The sequence below is a fragment of the Esox lucius genome, chromosome 10, assembly GCF_011004845.1.
Source record: "Esox lucius isolate fEsoLuc1 chromosome 10, fEsoLuc1.pri, whole genome shotgun sequence".
NCBI lineage: Eukaryota > Metazoa > Chordata > Actinopteri > Esociformes > Esocidae > Esox > Esox lucius.
The window spans coordinates 4,825,551-4,840,776 of NC_047578.1; the positions used below are offsets into that span (position 1 = coordinate 4,825,551).

A 15,226-nucleotide genomic window follows, 5' to 3' on the forward strand; every position below is an offset into this window, starting at 1 on the left:
AGGTACATGCTGTATACATCCAAAACCTCAGAAGTGAAGAATAACAAAACATGGGACTTCAGAGTTGGCTCAGTGGTCTGAGTCGCTTCCTCGAAGTACAGCCGTGTCATTGTGGCTGTGGGTTTGAATCCTGGTTGCGTCATACCGACAGAGCCCAGGGGTCTTCGAGAGGGCGGCACACATCTTCTCAGTCAGTCGTGTGGGCTCTCCTAGAAAATGTGCTCACCGGGGTGCACTTCCTAGTTAACTGAGCTGAACAGCCCATCGAGACGTGCGTCAGACGAGCATGTCTCCATCTCTGACTCTCCCGAACACGCAATTAGGAATAACTGTGAATTGGCCCTCGCGAGACTGGGAGAAGGGAGCGTTTTAAGTAATTACTAAAACATAACTACAAATGTAAATGTATTCAACCCTAATGGTCGGGTGACGATCAAAAGACCAGGATTCCGATATAGAAAAGACAAAAACAGTTACTGTTAGAATGTCGTCACTAGCCAAGCTTAATAAGGAATAATTCCTGGGGAACTGAAGCGTGTCCCTGTCTGGTGGTCAGTACCACAGGAAGCTCGGCCCAGACTCAGGGCCCTGCACTATTCGTCTCTGATCCCCTCAGCTACCTCTCCTCCCCCGTCTCCATCTCATCATTCCTCCTTCCCTCTAAGCATCCTTCTTCTGGTCTCCCACCGTCCCTCCACCGGCGTCTCACAGTCCCTCCACCCGCGCCTGCCAACAGTCCCTCCACCCACGTCTCCCACCGTCCCTCCACCCGCGCCTCCCACCAGAGTCCCTCCACCCGCGCCTCCCACCAGAGTCCCTCCACCCGCGCCTCCCACCAGAGTCCCTCCACCCGCGCCTCCCAACAGAGTCCCTCCACCCGCGCCTCCCAACAGAGTCCCTCCACCCGCGCCTCCCTCCATCCCTCCACCCGCGCCTCCCACCAGAGTCCCTCCACCCGCGCCTCCCACCAGAGTCCCTCCACCCGCGCCACCCACCAGAGTCCCTCCACCCGCGCCACCCACCAGAGTCCCTCCACCCGCGCCTCCCACCAGAGTCCCTCCACCCGCGTGTCCTTCGGCCTCGCAGCTCCGGGCTCGGGAGCCGGTAGCCGCCGGCGACCACAGGCTCCATCGTGGTTGTGTCTAATTAGAGTGCTCTGATTGGCTGGGGTTTGGAGCTGAGCGCTGCGGGATCAGAGGGAGCTCAACCGCTCGCTGCCTGCCAACAGAGTTGTGATGGGATGGCGAACTTTCCACTGCTAACATACTGTACAGGAACAGGAAGCTGCGTTCCAAATGGTGCCCTTTTATTCCCTATATACTGTGGTGGACCAGGGCACTAAGGGGCTGTTTCTCCCTGAGCCTCTGTAGCTGTCCCCCTACAGTATGTAGGAAATAGGATGCCAACTGTTCTGTGAGGTTCCGTCTGTGTTTGGGAGTGTTCAGAGTGAGGTTCCGTCTGTGTTTGGGAGTGTTCAGAGTAAGGTTCCGTCTGTGTTTGGGAGTGTTCAGAGTGAGGTTCCGTCTGTGTTTGGGAGTGTTCAGAGTGAGGTTCCGTCTGTGTTTGGGAGTGTTCAGAGTGAGGTTCTGTCTGTTTGTCTCACTGACAATTCTGACAACCCAGAGGAAAAATATCAGTTTTATAGGTTCTTTTCTCCTCTTCACATGTGAAAATATGATCTGATGCGAGTGTGTAGGTTTATTTGTTTTTATTTTAGTGGGTTTATCTTTAAAAAAATAAAAAAGCATATTTGTGTGCAAAAGCCAAGCCAGAGTGGTTTGGAACATTGTGGGAAAATGATTAATATTTATTTTGAATCCTTAGGGATCAGTTGGTTGTCCCTTCTTCAATGTGGAGTGAACAGCAAACATAGAGCTACGTGGAAAAGTCATATACATCCAAAAAGACGGTTCTTCGCCCTCGCCTCAAAACTTATTTGGGTAATTTCCTAAAACGAGTCCAGGAGCTATGGGTTAAATACCTGAAATGCAGTTTATGAAATTGCGTTCACTCATAGCATTTATCTCCTGTTTATTTATCAGCGGTTATGGCATTTTGGCAATTAGTGCTGTGTAGGAAATTAAATCACACGCTTAGTTTGGGCGCCGTCATTTGACAGGCAGAGCCCCTGGTCTCAGAAATACAATGCAGCACCGACCATCTCCCGCTTCCTTCTCTTTTTCTTTCATTCTCTCCCTTTCTCTTGGCTGCGGGGAGGAATAGTGTTTCTACTGGGATTAGCTTTGAGAGGGAGATTTACGATTCTTCCTGTGTTTTGAGTTGTTTCTGAGTCTGTCGTGAAGCCAGCTGAGCACTCCTGTCCTCTCCTCTTAGCTACTCTCCTCTCACCCCGCTCCCCTCCCCCCTCCCCTTTCCTCCCCCCTTCATTCTCTCCCATTGAGGACATCGGCGCAGGTGGTCTCCGCAGTTCCGTCGTGGCGGGAGCAAGCGAGTTGATCAGTGGTTTCTGAATTGAGTGACTCGTTTGCACTGAGGACGTGAAGCCGGCCGCCTGTGTGACCGGCTGGTGAAGAGGCCGGTGATGGTAATGGCTGCGGAGGCTTTGCTCGAAAGCAGCTAGGGATGATTGAAGCCATTCATGACTGGAGTGGCTAGAGAGGCCTGCCCGCCATGGGGCCTGCTGTCATCGGTCGGTGGCGTGCGGGACGCCGTGTGTGTCCTTCTCATTACGGAGTATTGTCTGCCCCTCCAATCTGAAAGAATTTTATTTTTTTTACATTAAGCAGTAGCTTTTCTTGGCACACAACATTCTGCGGAAAGGATCGAGAGGGTAGTGCTACACGTCGCTAATGACCGACTGGCCTGGCTCCTGTTGGATTATGTTTCGAAAGAGGTACAAAAGTACACAGAAGAGGAATGTGATGGGCCATGTGTGGAAGTGCATCAGAGTGGTACATTTGTGACCAAAGCAAAAACCTATTAAACACTGTTAACTACTGAATCAGAACCGTTACTTTAATATACAGCACTGTTAACTACAGAATCAGAACCACTACTTTTAATATACAACACCGTTAACATAATCAGAACAGCTACTTTAATATACAGCACTGTTAACTACTGAATCAGAACCATTTACTTTAATATACAGCTCCTTTAACTACTGAATCAGAACCGTTACTTTAATATACAGCACTGTTAAATACTGAATCAGAACCGCTACTTTAATATACAGCACCGTTAACAACAGAATCAGAACCACTACTTTTAATATACAGCACCGTTAACTACTGAATCAGATGCGTTCTCTCCGTAGGCATGCCCGCTGCCTCCCTTGTGACCCCAGCTGATGTTATCAAGACAAGGCTACAAGTGGCGGCCCGTGCCGGCCAGACCACGTACAACGGTCTTGTTGACTGCTTCTGGAAGATTCTGAAGGAGGAGGGGCCACGGGCCTTCTGGAAAGGAGCTGGAGGTAACACCAAACCTTTTGGTATCCCATGACATTTGTAAACTAGAAGGATGAATAATAATATTAATAGACACAGTTTGTTACATTTGTCTTTCACAAACATTCAAAAAAACGACTGTTGCTTTTAAAAATGGTTTTGTGTGATTTATAATCTGGGATTATTTCGATGCTTTCTAAGTGTTTTTAGACTGCATTCAACTATTATGTCACAAAGTAGCTAACATGCAACTGTCTTGGTATGTTTAAATGTTTGGCCATGACAAGGAGTGTAATGTAATGTTGGAGCAAACAGACTGGTGACCCGGGAACACGCTGTTTAAACAGTGCTGAAACGGTGAAATCGTATTTTTTTTAAGCTGTGTGTTTTTTCCGTCTTAGCCCGAGTGTTCCGGTCCTCGCCCCAGTTTGGAGTCACCCTGGTGACCTATGAACTCCTGCAGAGGTGGTTCTACATTGACTTTGGCGGACAGTAAGTTGGAACTAAAAGTCATGAACTACGCCTCGCCCCGTCCCGGGCCATATAAACGTATTCGTTATTATTTATAAGACCAAACTGATCTAAATCAGTGTTCCTCTGGAGCCCTCCTTGATGTTTTGTCTAATATCAGACTTGAGTGCTTGGTCTTGCTGAAGACGTTGTTATCCCATGATAAGAACCAAAAATCCAGAAGCTCAAATGTCATAGAAACATCCAGTCAGGAATGATCAGCTTCTACTAGCAGCTGTGGCGTGATACAAAATGATGGTAATTTCTAACAGCATTTTTCAACCAACCTTTCAGCACTAGGAAAGAGATGTGTAGTTAGAAAAAAAGACACATTTCCATTTAAAACCATGCAAAGGGTTAAATTCAAGGCTTGCCATAATGTGAAGGCGCTTCTTCGCTTTCAGAGGAACAAGAAATGCCATGGGACCAAAATAATTTGGGAGTAGTTCAGCGTACTAGCTTCTTTACTCGGCTTCTGTTCCAAATTGCACCCTATTCCCCAGTTAGAGCACTACTGTTGACCACAGTCCACAGGTCCCTGGTCCAAAGTAGTGCAGTATATATAGGGAATAGGGTGACAGTTTGGACACAAACGTTTACTTGGAGGGATGGACGTGACATTTCTTAAACTACAGAGGTACAGCCTGTGATGTAGGGCAGAGAGAATCAGCTCGACTTGTGCTCTTTCTCTTTCCAGCTTTTTTGGGGTAAAATGAGCTCATTTTCCCTGCTGGAGCAAATTGGTCACTCTTTAGAATGCACTTCTCAATGTTACGTTGACCAGCAAGCGGCAGAGATGGGGGGGTGGGGGGGGGTGGGGGGGGGGGGGTTGGAGAGTGTCAGTATGTCCAGGATTAAATACAGTCGGTTGGCTATTATATTCTACTTACAGTTGTACTGACACAATCGTGTTAATGGGACCTTATCCAGAAAAGGGGATCAATGTGTTAGCCTGCTAACTTTACCAAACATTCTGAAATAACTCCCTCTCTCATGGAAATACAGATTTTAAATTGGCCCAATATTACTAACTACACAGCCAAGAACACATGCTTGAATTTAGCTTTCTTTATTAAAGCAGAAAATCCAGAGAAACCGTATATGTGAATGTTAACAGGCTATTGGAAAGTCAAAACAGTTCCACTTTTGTACTGTAGATATCCAGCCTGCATACTGTGGGGAGAATGTATAGCCTTCACAGGCTCCATTCTCAACACTTTGCAGAGAAACATGGCACATCTCATTGGTGTGGTGTGGGTTAGAAATATGTTCCTGGTTGTCCGTGTTGGAAAGATATCACAGAGAGAGCACAAAACCATTGTGGGATATTCATTTATTTCTAGCTCCAGTGCTCTGGGGAAAAACAGCACTTTCGGGCCAGTCTTAATATTCGATTAAGATGTTTATTTTTTTGTGGTGTACAATGTTTAATATAAAAACCCTCTTAAATCTTTCTCCCCTCTAATGTCCCCTGCACGTTCGGTTCCACTCTTTCCTGTCTCCCTCTGTCCTCTCTCCTTTTTCCTCTCTCCCTAATTTCTCCCCCTTTTTCCTTCTCACTCGCTCTCCTTTCTCTCGTTCTCCCTCAACCCCCCCACCCCCCCCCCCCTCGTCTCTCCACCACAGAAAACCGACTGGCTCTGAGCCGACTCCCAAGTCTCGGATCAGCCTGCCGGCGCCCAGTCCTGACCACATCGGTGGCTACAGGTTGGCCGTGGCCACGTTTGCCGGCATCGAAAGCAAATTTGGACTCCACCTCCCGAGATATGCGAGTAGCCCCGCCGTCCAAGGAGGACGCCCCTCGAATTGAACCCCTCGGTTTCCGCCCGTGGAGGGCAGAACAAAGCGTCCGTGCTACGTCGACACGCCTCCATCCAACGCCGAGCACTTGGAACACAACGCATCAAAGAGAGGCACATTCTTGACTCGTAGGATGTGCCCTTTAGGCTTTGCAGAGAAGTATGTACTGTATCTATTAGTGGATGTGAGATCTTTTTAAAAGTTCTTCTTGAAACTACCTTTTATACATCACGGTCAAGGACCACTATCAAGTTTGTTAGCTCCCGGGTCGGTTAGTGTCAGGTACCCGTAAAGAACGACCTTTTGAGTCAGTCTCGTTTTCAATTTCAAGTGATGCTTACAATACCGACATTGTGTGTCTAGAGTAGTGTCATTGTAGCTAGTCTTTTCATATTGTAATATGCACAGTAGCTCATGACTTGAATTAGACCTGGGTGGCTTCCTGTCATTACATCATTGCTAAGGCTGAGACTCATTGAAAGGGCATTGTCAACAAGCACACTGCACTTTACTTTTAACAGTTATTTGCTCTTCGGTCGACTTGCGTAGCATTTACCGCGGATGTGATCGCTGGGAGCGTTTGGTAAATTGCATTTGGATGGGGTGTACTGTAGTTGAAAATGCATTGAGCTTGACTACGCGCCCATTGATTAAGTCGTGGCCTAGCCATCATTTTGTATGATTTTGATTTTATGGTCTTCCGTCTGAGTTTGTCTGATCTTCCTAAGACATCCATAGGAACTCTGTGAAATTGATATTTAAATTTACATGTGATTTTATGGATCAGAAAAGTAGCACAGGTACATCTGAATAATGGTTATATTGTACAAATGATAGCGAACAAAGAGACATTTAAATATTGATATAGTTCACTGGGTTGCTTTTTGGAAACTGATAAAAAAATGTATCTTGATCATTAACTTAACTTTCTTAACAAGAAAAAGATTCAACCAAATGAAACACATGAATGTAAAACGTTCTTGGTCGTTACCAACACTTGCACAAGGTATTAAAACAGAAGTCATATCTTAATTCAATCGTCCTGTAGTTGCAGGAAACGTACACCTGCAGTTTAATCTCAGTATTATAACATTTGAAATTTCCACTTTAAAATGTCCGGCTTTTTAAATTCCTGTTTCTGCCGGATGACATTCCTGCTTGTGTCAAAACTGCTCAAATGAAGGAATGGCATTTGGGTTGCTGAAGTGTCGCAGTGATGATCTGTTTCCTGCTTTCAATCGCGCAGCTCGTGTTTTATAATATACGGCTGAGCAGAGGAGGTACGAGGTGAGGTGTTTGCCCCAGCTATGCTACACCACGCATATTAAACCACAGATTTAATTACGGTATACTCAGGGTTGGGTAGGTTTACTTTTTAAATGTAATCCGTTACAAGTTACTTGTCCACATTTGTAATCACTGACGTAACTTTTTGATTACTCAAACTCAGTAATGTAATCTGATTACTTTCATATTAAGAGGCATTGGGAAACAAATAGGAATAGCCTATAACCAACTGAACACCTTTTGCGGGATCAATCAATGTTAGAGTTTACATAGCTGGCCAAAAACGGAACTCACATTTTACCTTGTGGGTTGTGTAGGCTACAGTGTCTTTGGAAATGGGTTTCTAAACCATTGCGTTTTACTTCAATATAATTGGGCTACATCTCTACATTACATGCTAAAGGTCTGTCAGATATTCAGTCATTCCAATTAATCCAATAAATCTTGATCTTCCAGAATCTGACTTTTAATCTGAGCATAACCCAAAATATAATGATGCTTAAGCCTGTTCTGTTATTTGTGTTTTATGTTTTTAATTGCTTCAAAACATTGTTGAACAATAAATGGCAATTACTCAAAAAGGGTATTGACATTGTTGTATATAATAATTCAGATATCCGTAGCTTTTCGTGTATAAACTAAATCTGCAGTAGTCTGATGATTTGTTACTCAACCAACATTGTCAAAATGTTGCAGAAACCCTCAGCGCACAAATGCACGTTTGCAATCCTGAATACCTGCATAGAAATAAGATTTACCCCGCGCGAACATAACCTGCGATTATGGCCACCAGTGATGGATTTTCAAAACGCAGCGCCATGTTACAGCTATCTAACAAGTAGTTGCCTAATCTATTAAACAATTCAAACCTTAAAACTTGAAAAAGATATAACACCAGGGAGGTCTATTGCCTATCATTGTTCTGAGAATGATGCGTGGAGTAGATAACTAAATAAAATGGTATATGACCCGGCTAATATTATGAAGATATACTATGTTTTTCCAGCCGTCCAACCAACCAAAACCAAACCGGAGAAATTTAAACAAGTGCTTCCTCCATCACTAAACTGGTTATGCGCGTCCACCTTTGCGCGCACGACTGACGGTACATTCACACTATTCGTGATGGAAGCGATTGCTAAATTCTTTTAATTTGAAGGGAAGCGTGGCGAGCGAGTGGCTTGCGGGGCAATGCGTGGGATCCGTGAGAGGCGAAGGAAAAAGTTCATATTTTTCGCAAATCACCCGCGTCTATCGCTGGGGACTGACCAATCACGTGATTTTGTGTAGGTGGTTGTGAAATGCTCTCCATGCAATTAAAAGAATAAACAGAATTGATTTTGCAGTCCTTTTTAAAAGATGGATAAAATGTAACAAGTTTTAGTAGCAGTGATGGGAGCTATATGATTGCACTGTATTTTCCTACAGAGAGGCAAAAAAAGTGCAGCAGGGAAACAGGTGGCCGAGATAGTTGGTGCTTCTTGTGTCAATATTAGATATGTTAGCTGACTGGTGCTACCTAATTGTAGCAAGCTGATTTGCTAGCTAGCATTGCAGGATGTAAGAATTACATCAATGAGGCATATGAATTGAGTAGAAACATATAAAATGTATTAAAATAAGTTTATTCCAATTTTAACCATTGTAATAATCCGACGTTCCTTTATACAAATTTCTATTCTCAAACTTTAATACACAGCTTACCTGGTGTTATGAGGCTAGTTTCCCCACAGACACACCCACAAGTATGCTACAGGCGAAGCACACTGGGCGATGCCAGCGTGAAATTGGCGAATAGTGTGAGGCACACAACTGAGGCGCACAATTCATATTTTGGTTTAAATAACGATGTTTTTACAACATTAAATAATAACCTCAAATATACAATGGAGTGTCATAATTATTTCGCGAACATATTATTTTTCAATTGAAGTAATCCTAAAGTAATCATACATATTTTCCGATTACAATATTTCTGTTGGTAATGTAATGGATTACAGTTACTGTTTTTTTTTTTTATAAACGGATTTACTTGTAATCCATTACTCCCCAACTCTGGGTATACTGTATTAGCTGCTCACTGTCACGGACAGTGGCCATATTTCAGCGTGTACAGTACAGGAAGTAGAATGTATATGTGGTGTAATAATTGTGCCTTACTGTATGTATGGCAGCAATATGTATATGCACTAATGAAAGTTAAAGTTGTTAGTGAACAGTGTGTGTTTGGGAATTCTTATTACAAGATAGTATGTTCCTGTGCGATGAGTCAAAGAAAAACTTCCTGACTTGTGAACGAACAATTACAGTATTAAATAAAAATAGAAGCAACAGTCATGCCTTCAGTTTTTCAGCCATCATTTATTGGCAAACATATCACAATTGACAGCGAGCCCTGACATTTTAGATGACAATATATTTTTATTTTATTCACTAAAGTACATCTGATAACTGACTACTGAAGCACTTAACAGTAAAATGCTGAAACAGAATTTGTTGCTCAAGTCTATAGCTATTAATAAGTGCGGTCACCCTCAAAGACATGATATCCTTAGAACACTGAATCTGTTATAGACATCCACAACATATTATAACATGTCTACAAAGCTGTAGGAGCCTATATATGTCGCGTGCATGGAGCGAGTTGGATACAGAGGAGAGCACAAAAACAATAGCACTTGATACATGACCTTCCTGTAAAATGACAATGGAGATGTCACTATGGCCCTGGCTAACAAGGTTAGCATTACTAGCTTCATAGGGAAACTATGGCAGGACATACCAGTCCAATATTAAGGTTACTTACACTGTAAGACTGACCACATATGAATAAACAAACAACCAAAATAAGCCAGAAGCTCTGGAGTTAGTCTCATATTATCAACACACAGTAACAATAACAAATGACAAAATCTGAAATCCTCCCTCAAAACAACAATGCAAATAGATACTGCACCTGGCATCGCCAGGATGCACATTGTACAGCAGTCATAAATATAGAGATTGATATATATATATACACACACATAATCTGGTATAGGCCTGTCCGGTTTAGGATGGACAAAACATTGCTGGTTTTAGGTTCCACCTGCTAGTTATATGGTGTCCCAGACCTAAATGTATCTTGTTAGAAGGAGACACGGAAAACCAGAGGTGTTTTGACCCAGGTGTCTGAAACTTCTGTAACAGCCAATCTTAGCAGTCGTAGCAGTTGCTAACAGATTATTCAGGGTTGTGCTGTTTATCTCTGATGGTTAAAAAAAACAAAACATGATGTCCAGTGAAAGCAGATATTCATATTTGTTGACAAGACTATAAAGTCTAGACTTGAATGCACATTATCCCAAATACACAAAAACAAAGGCTATATTGTTAATTCGACTGGCTCTGTTTTGCTTGTGGGCAATCATTTCACAGGGATTTCAGGAGCACTGTCACATTGTTACATTACTGACATGTGAAGATGGAAAAACGCCAACATGGGGACTTCTAAAACCTGACCAGATACTACCAATGAATGTCTCTGAGCAACGGTAACAGGTTAAACACAAACAGACAGATGTGAGGCCAGAGACTCTAAGCATTTAACTGCTGCTAAACCAAGTGTGTGAGAAATTACTGCCGTCTTAAGCTCGGGATGGTGATCCCATTGGAGGCAAGTAAAGAGTAATGTGAAGTCATCCGGCTGTATTCGCGGACACAGATTAAGCCTACTCCTGGACTAGGAAAATGTAGCTCCATCAAGATTCTCCATCGAGGTTTCTTTGTTTTGGTCCAAGACTAGCCAATCTGTGTCTGTGATACATGGCTACAGAAACACAAAGGCTCCCCAGGTGGGTGATCCATCTTGTCCTATGGGGTCAGTTCCACAAGCCCCTCCTCCTCGGCGTCGCCCCGATTGGCCTTGATCTCCATCAGGGTACGGGCAAAGCGTGCCCAGTCCTCGCTGTGGGGCACCGCCAGCTAGGAAGAACCACACAGAGAAAGTCTATATGTCTTTACATGGGCAGACCACTGGGTGGTCTTTTCCAGAGCATGCATTATGTTTTCGCCTCCGCCATAATCTTTGTTAGCATCGGACTTGTTAGTTCGCCCAAGCTTTATGTGCAGGCCACTTGAGTTCTGTTCACGGTTTACTTAGCTGTTCGCTACATTTAAATGTCACCATGAAAAATCCCCTGAACAGAAGACGCTACACAACAAGGTGATGTTTGGCTTTTCCTTTATCTTATCCAGTCAGTCGAGACTGAAATGCACATGTTAACCCTCAGCTAATAACTCGCTACGCGTTTACTGTGACCATGGCTTGAGGTTTGTCCTGGAGCACCGTTGCGAGAGTCGAATGAGAAGGCCGCTTGGCAGGTTGGTTGCCGTGGCTGCCACCCGGGCTGCTACCACGGTTACCACTGCAGGCTATAATTAACCAGCAATGAGGAGGGAGGGAACGGCAGCCATTTTAAACCCTCAAAGCTTTTACAGCCCACCAGGGGTACTCGGGGGAAATCACAAGTACACTCATACTTTTTCAGACATACAGTGTTGCTAAAGTAACATGTCGATCGTGGCATCTGAATCTTTCAGGCAGTTAAAAAGTGGCGCATCAGAAACGTATGTACCCTTTCAGACAAGATAATTATATTTTGGCATAGATATGTTTAGTATCGTTTCCATGACTACTATAAATGTCGCAGATTCATGTGCTCTACATTTGTTTTTATTCTTTTTGGTTATGGTAGAGTAGCATGATATATTTTCTTTTTTACTAAATATCTTGAGTCATCAGCTTGTTTTTGATCCAGGGGTCTGCACCCGGCAGCAGGCCGAACTAATGCAGCTCAAGGTTGACTGACAGTTCTGGTCGCCTAGTGATGGATGTTAGTCCCACTTCATACACAACATTTCTTTACAGATTAAAAGGACATGCCGGTAGAGTGACAGTTGGGAAACATCTCCAGAGAAGGTTTCGTGCCGGCATTTGAAAAGGCGTAGCTTCCCTTCCAGTTATAATGCTATGCCGTGACGGAAGCACTTCCCAAGTGCCACAGTCCGTGTCTCAAAATGGTCCAAAGCCGCTTCCTAAATGGCACACTCATATCTAATTAGTACACTACATTTTAGGTGATCCCAGAATAGTGCGTTAGCTAAATAGGGAGTAATGTACCACTTGGGACAAAACCGTACGCTACCTGGTTTGGCACTGACAAGCATTTAGCCAGAGGCCGAATGGATCCCTGTAGATTGTAGTGCTTTATGTAACGGAAAGGTTCTGCCGAGGAACACCCGAATGGCTGCTTGTGTCCGTACTCTGTCATGCTAGACATGTCGTTTCGCAGGATAACGACTAGTCAAATTGGGCTAAGCAGAAACAGTCCATACTCTGTCGTGGGAAAAGGTTTTATGGGAGTTCAAATCAATAAAAAAAAAAAAGCCAATGAAGGTTTTTAGCATAACTGAATGAGGTAAAGCAACATCCACCTGTACAACCTCAGCCAGCGACAAGACTATTCACAAATGCATTTCATATGACATCTCTCATTCTCCAGGTATATTTATATTACATCATATATACACATTTGTATATATAATGTGTGCATTTATATATATTTATCCTCTGAAAATATAGTTCAGTTATACACCATCATGACAGCACTGAACACAAACATCCCTAGTCTGGTACCCAATCCCCTATGTTCCTGAGCTGCCTTATTGAATGTACTGCAGCTAATGGGTTTCCATTCAGAATGCAGCCTCTGATTGGACATCTCCAGACACCTCACTTCCAAACATTCCCTCACCCCCAGGTGTTGTCAGGTCTTCACCTCAATCCACTCTAGTTTTAACTCTACAGGGTTTGCTTCTGGTGAATGAACCCCAACTCCCTTTGGGACATGGCATCGCTTCAGAATTCACGGGAGTCTTAATTGATGAGCTGCGGTTACCATCAACCCTGAGTGAGGGGGCGAGGAAATGTGCCCCGAATGGCGTCCTATGTGCTACGGAGTGCCCTAGGTTTGAGCAGAGCTCTGGTTGGAAGTAATGCCCAGTGCAGGAAGCAGGAAGCAGGGTGCTATTTGGGTCTCCCACATGAGACCGCACATTGAAACCAGCCTCTTTTCAATTACCACACTACAGAGGGCTAAAATTAGAATGCAACCCGCATAACACGCCCCCACACAGAACACACACCCACCAAAAACCAAAAACACACCAAACATTCAACGTGCACACGCACACACACACACACACACACACACACAATACAGCCCCGATACAACATATCCTTGTATAAAATACATACAGCACATACACAAATAATACAGAAGACAGACACACCCACACACAAGGTACAGACTAGGGGTGTGCTGATCTCATCATACTCGTAATCCTATCTGTCACAGTTGATACTCATAAACGGATATTCTAATAAACGGGAAAAACCCAAGTTTTAATACGTTTCAATCCATTTTGAATTCTCTCGCCCAACCGGCACCTACGCGCTATAGGAGAGCGCATTTCCCTGCAGACAATCGTGACTGAGCTTGCAGCTTGCCTACCGCATTGAGCGGGTAATGTGTGACGACACAAAGTGCCCCTGTAGGGACCCCCCCCACCCCCCCGCTCACCCAGAGAGGCACTAAGACAATTTGTTTGGCCCTCTGGGAGAATCCAATCTACACATTGGTTGTAGTTGTATGGCTGTAGTTTACATTAAGAAACACTACGTCACAGTTCTGGTCTACAACCGTGTCAGTGTCTTGTCATATTTGGTTTTGTGTATCGCTGCGGAGCCGAGGAAGAGTAGACGCTGGTTCGGCAGGAGCTGACGGGGAACCGAGTAAACGAGAAAGCGTCTGTACGCCGCGACCGGGACTTGAACCACCGACAGTGGTGGACCACTGCAATGGTTGGATTCTTGAGAATGTATAACCGCATTGTTGCGGAGTTTCTCTACGGTACATACCAGATAAGTCGATGCTGTAATGAGTTCATGTCGTTTTACTGTCATTTTCCCTACAGCACAAAATGAGGTGTACATGGGAGATTCAAATGTAAACAGTTCATCTGTATGTAATCTTGTACCCAGGCAGCACTTCGGAGCAATTGAGCCGGGGAATGATATTCGTTGGTATGCTAATTATTTTTTTTCTCCCTCAATCTCTTCTTGGAAGTACATCCTGTACCACCTAACACATGGTTATATTGTCCTGATTTTGTTATGCGCTGTTACTGTGTGACATAACCGAGATCACAGATTTAGTTTAGTCAGAAATTCCAACAGTCCCTTCCCAGCTTGTACAAGTTTGCCATGTAGCACCGTAATTAACATTCCCAGGAACACGGAATCCCTGACCTCAGATCGAACGAGACAGAGTTCCAGTTCACTGTAACGCTGGCCCCGGCCTACAGGTCAAACGGGTCCCGGGGAGAAAGAAGCGCACGTGTCAGACGACATACTGTACCTCTCCGGCGTCGTAGATCCACAGACGGCCCTCTGAGTCTCCCACGGCAACCTCCTTGCCCCCCGACGCCCAGCGCACACGGTTCAGGGCGCTGGCTCCCTCGACTGTCACACTGGCCGTGGGGACCTGTTGGGGCGAAGACATGGGACAGGGTTGACATGGGACAGGGTTGACAGGGGACAGGGTTGACAGGGGACGACATGGGACAGGGTTGACAGGGGACGACATGGGACAGGGTTGACATGGGACGACATGGGACAGGGTTGACATGGGACAGGGTTGACAGGGGACAGGGTTGACATGGGACAGGGTTGACAGGGGACGACATGGGACAGGGTTGACATGGGACGACATGGGACAGGGTTGACATGGGACAGGGTTGACAGGGGACAGGGTTGACATGGGACAGGGTTGACAGGGGACAGGGTTGACATGGGACAGGGTTGACAGGGGACGACATGGGACAGGGTTGACATGGGACGACATGGGACAGGGTTGACATGGGACAGGGTTGACAGGGGACAGGGTTGACAGGGGACAGGGTTGACATGGGACAGGGTTGACATGGGACAGGGTTGACAGGGGACGACATGGGACAGGGTTGACATGGGACAGGGTTGACATGGGACAGGGTTGACAGGGGACAGGGTTGACAGGGGACGACATGGGACAGGGTTGACATGGTCAGCGCAGCCCTGTCAGGTGGCGGCCATGGAACGATGACGTTATCCTGGGCAGAGGAAGACCCCCCTTCCTGTA

The 15,226-nt window shown here is 45.0% G+C and overlaps 2 protein-coding genes across 22 annotated transcripts in view; one reads left to right on the plus strand and one right to left on the minus strand.

Moving 5' to 3' along the window:
• The window catches only part of LOC105030261 (calcium-binding mitochondrial carrier protein Aralar2), a 49,464-nt gene extending 42,300 nt beyond the window's left edge, over positions 1 to 7,164 (plus strand). For 2 of the 7 annotated variants that reach the window (XM_034294792.1, XM_010903989.4), the window contains exons 16-18: positions 3,278 to 3,436; positions 3,812 to 3,902; positions 5,547 to 7,164. In XM_034294792.1, the coding sequence (XP_034150683.1) occupies positions 3,278 to 3,436; positions 3,812 to 3,902; positions 5,547 to 5,730 (434 nt within the window). In that variant the 3' untranslated portion in view covers positions 5,731 to 7,164. Of the gene's footprint in view, positions 1 to 1,824; positions 1,941 to 2,415; positions 3,258 to 3,277; positions 3,437 to 3,811; positions 3,903 to 5,546 lie in introns of those variants that run through there. The other 5 variants (XM_034294793.1, XR_004576271.1, XR_004576272.1 and 2 more) reach the window with 5 other exon arrangements.
• Positions 7,165 to 9,348: 2,184 nt separating this feature from the next.
• The window catches only part of LOC105030281 (cytoplasmic dynein 1 intermediate chain 1), a 63,810-nt gene continuing 57,932 nt past the window's right edge, over positions 9,349 to 15,226 (minus strand). For all 15 annotated transcript variants that reach the window (XM_013131223.3, XM_013131220.3, XM_013131221.3 and 12 more), the window contains 2 exons: positions 14,468 to 14,593; positions 9,349 to 10,970 (listed from right to left, as the gene is read on the minus strand). In XM_013131223.3, the coding sequence (XP_012986677.1) occupies positions 10,860 to 10,970; positions 14,468 to 14,593 (237 nt within the window). In that variant the 3' untranslated portion in view covers positions 9,349 to 10,859. The remainder of the gene's footprint in view (positions 10,971 to 14,467; positions 14,594 to 15,226) is intronic.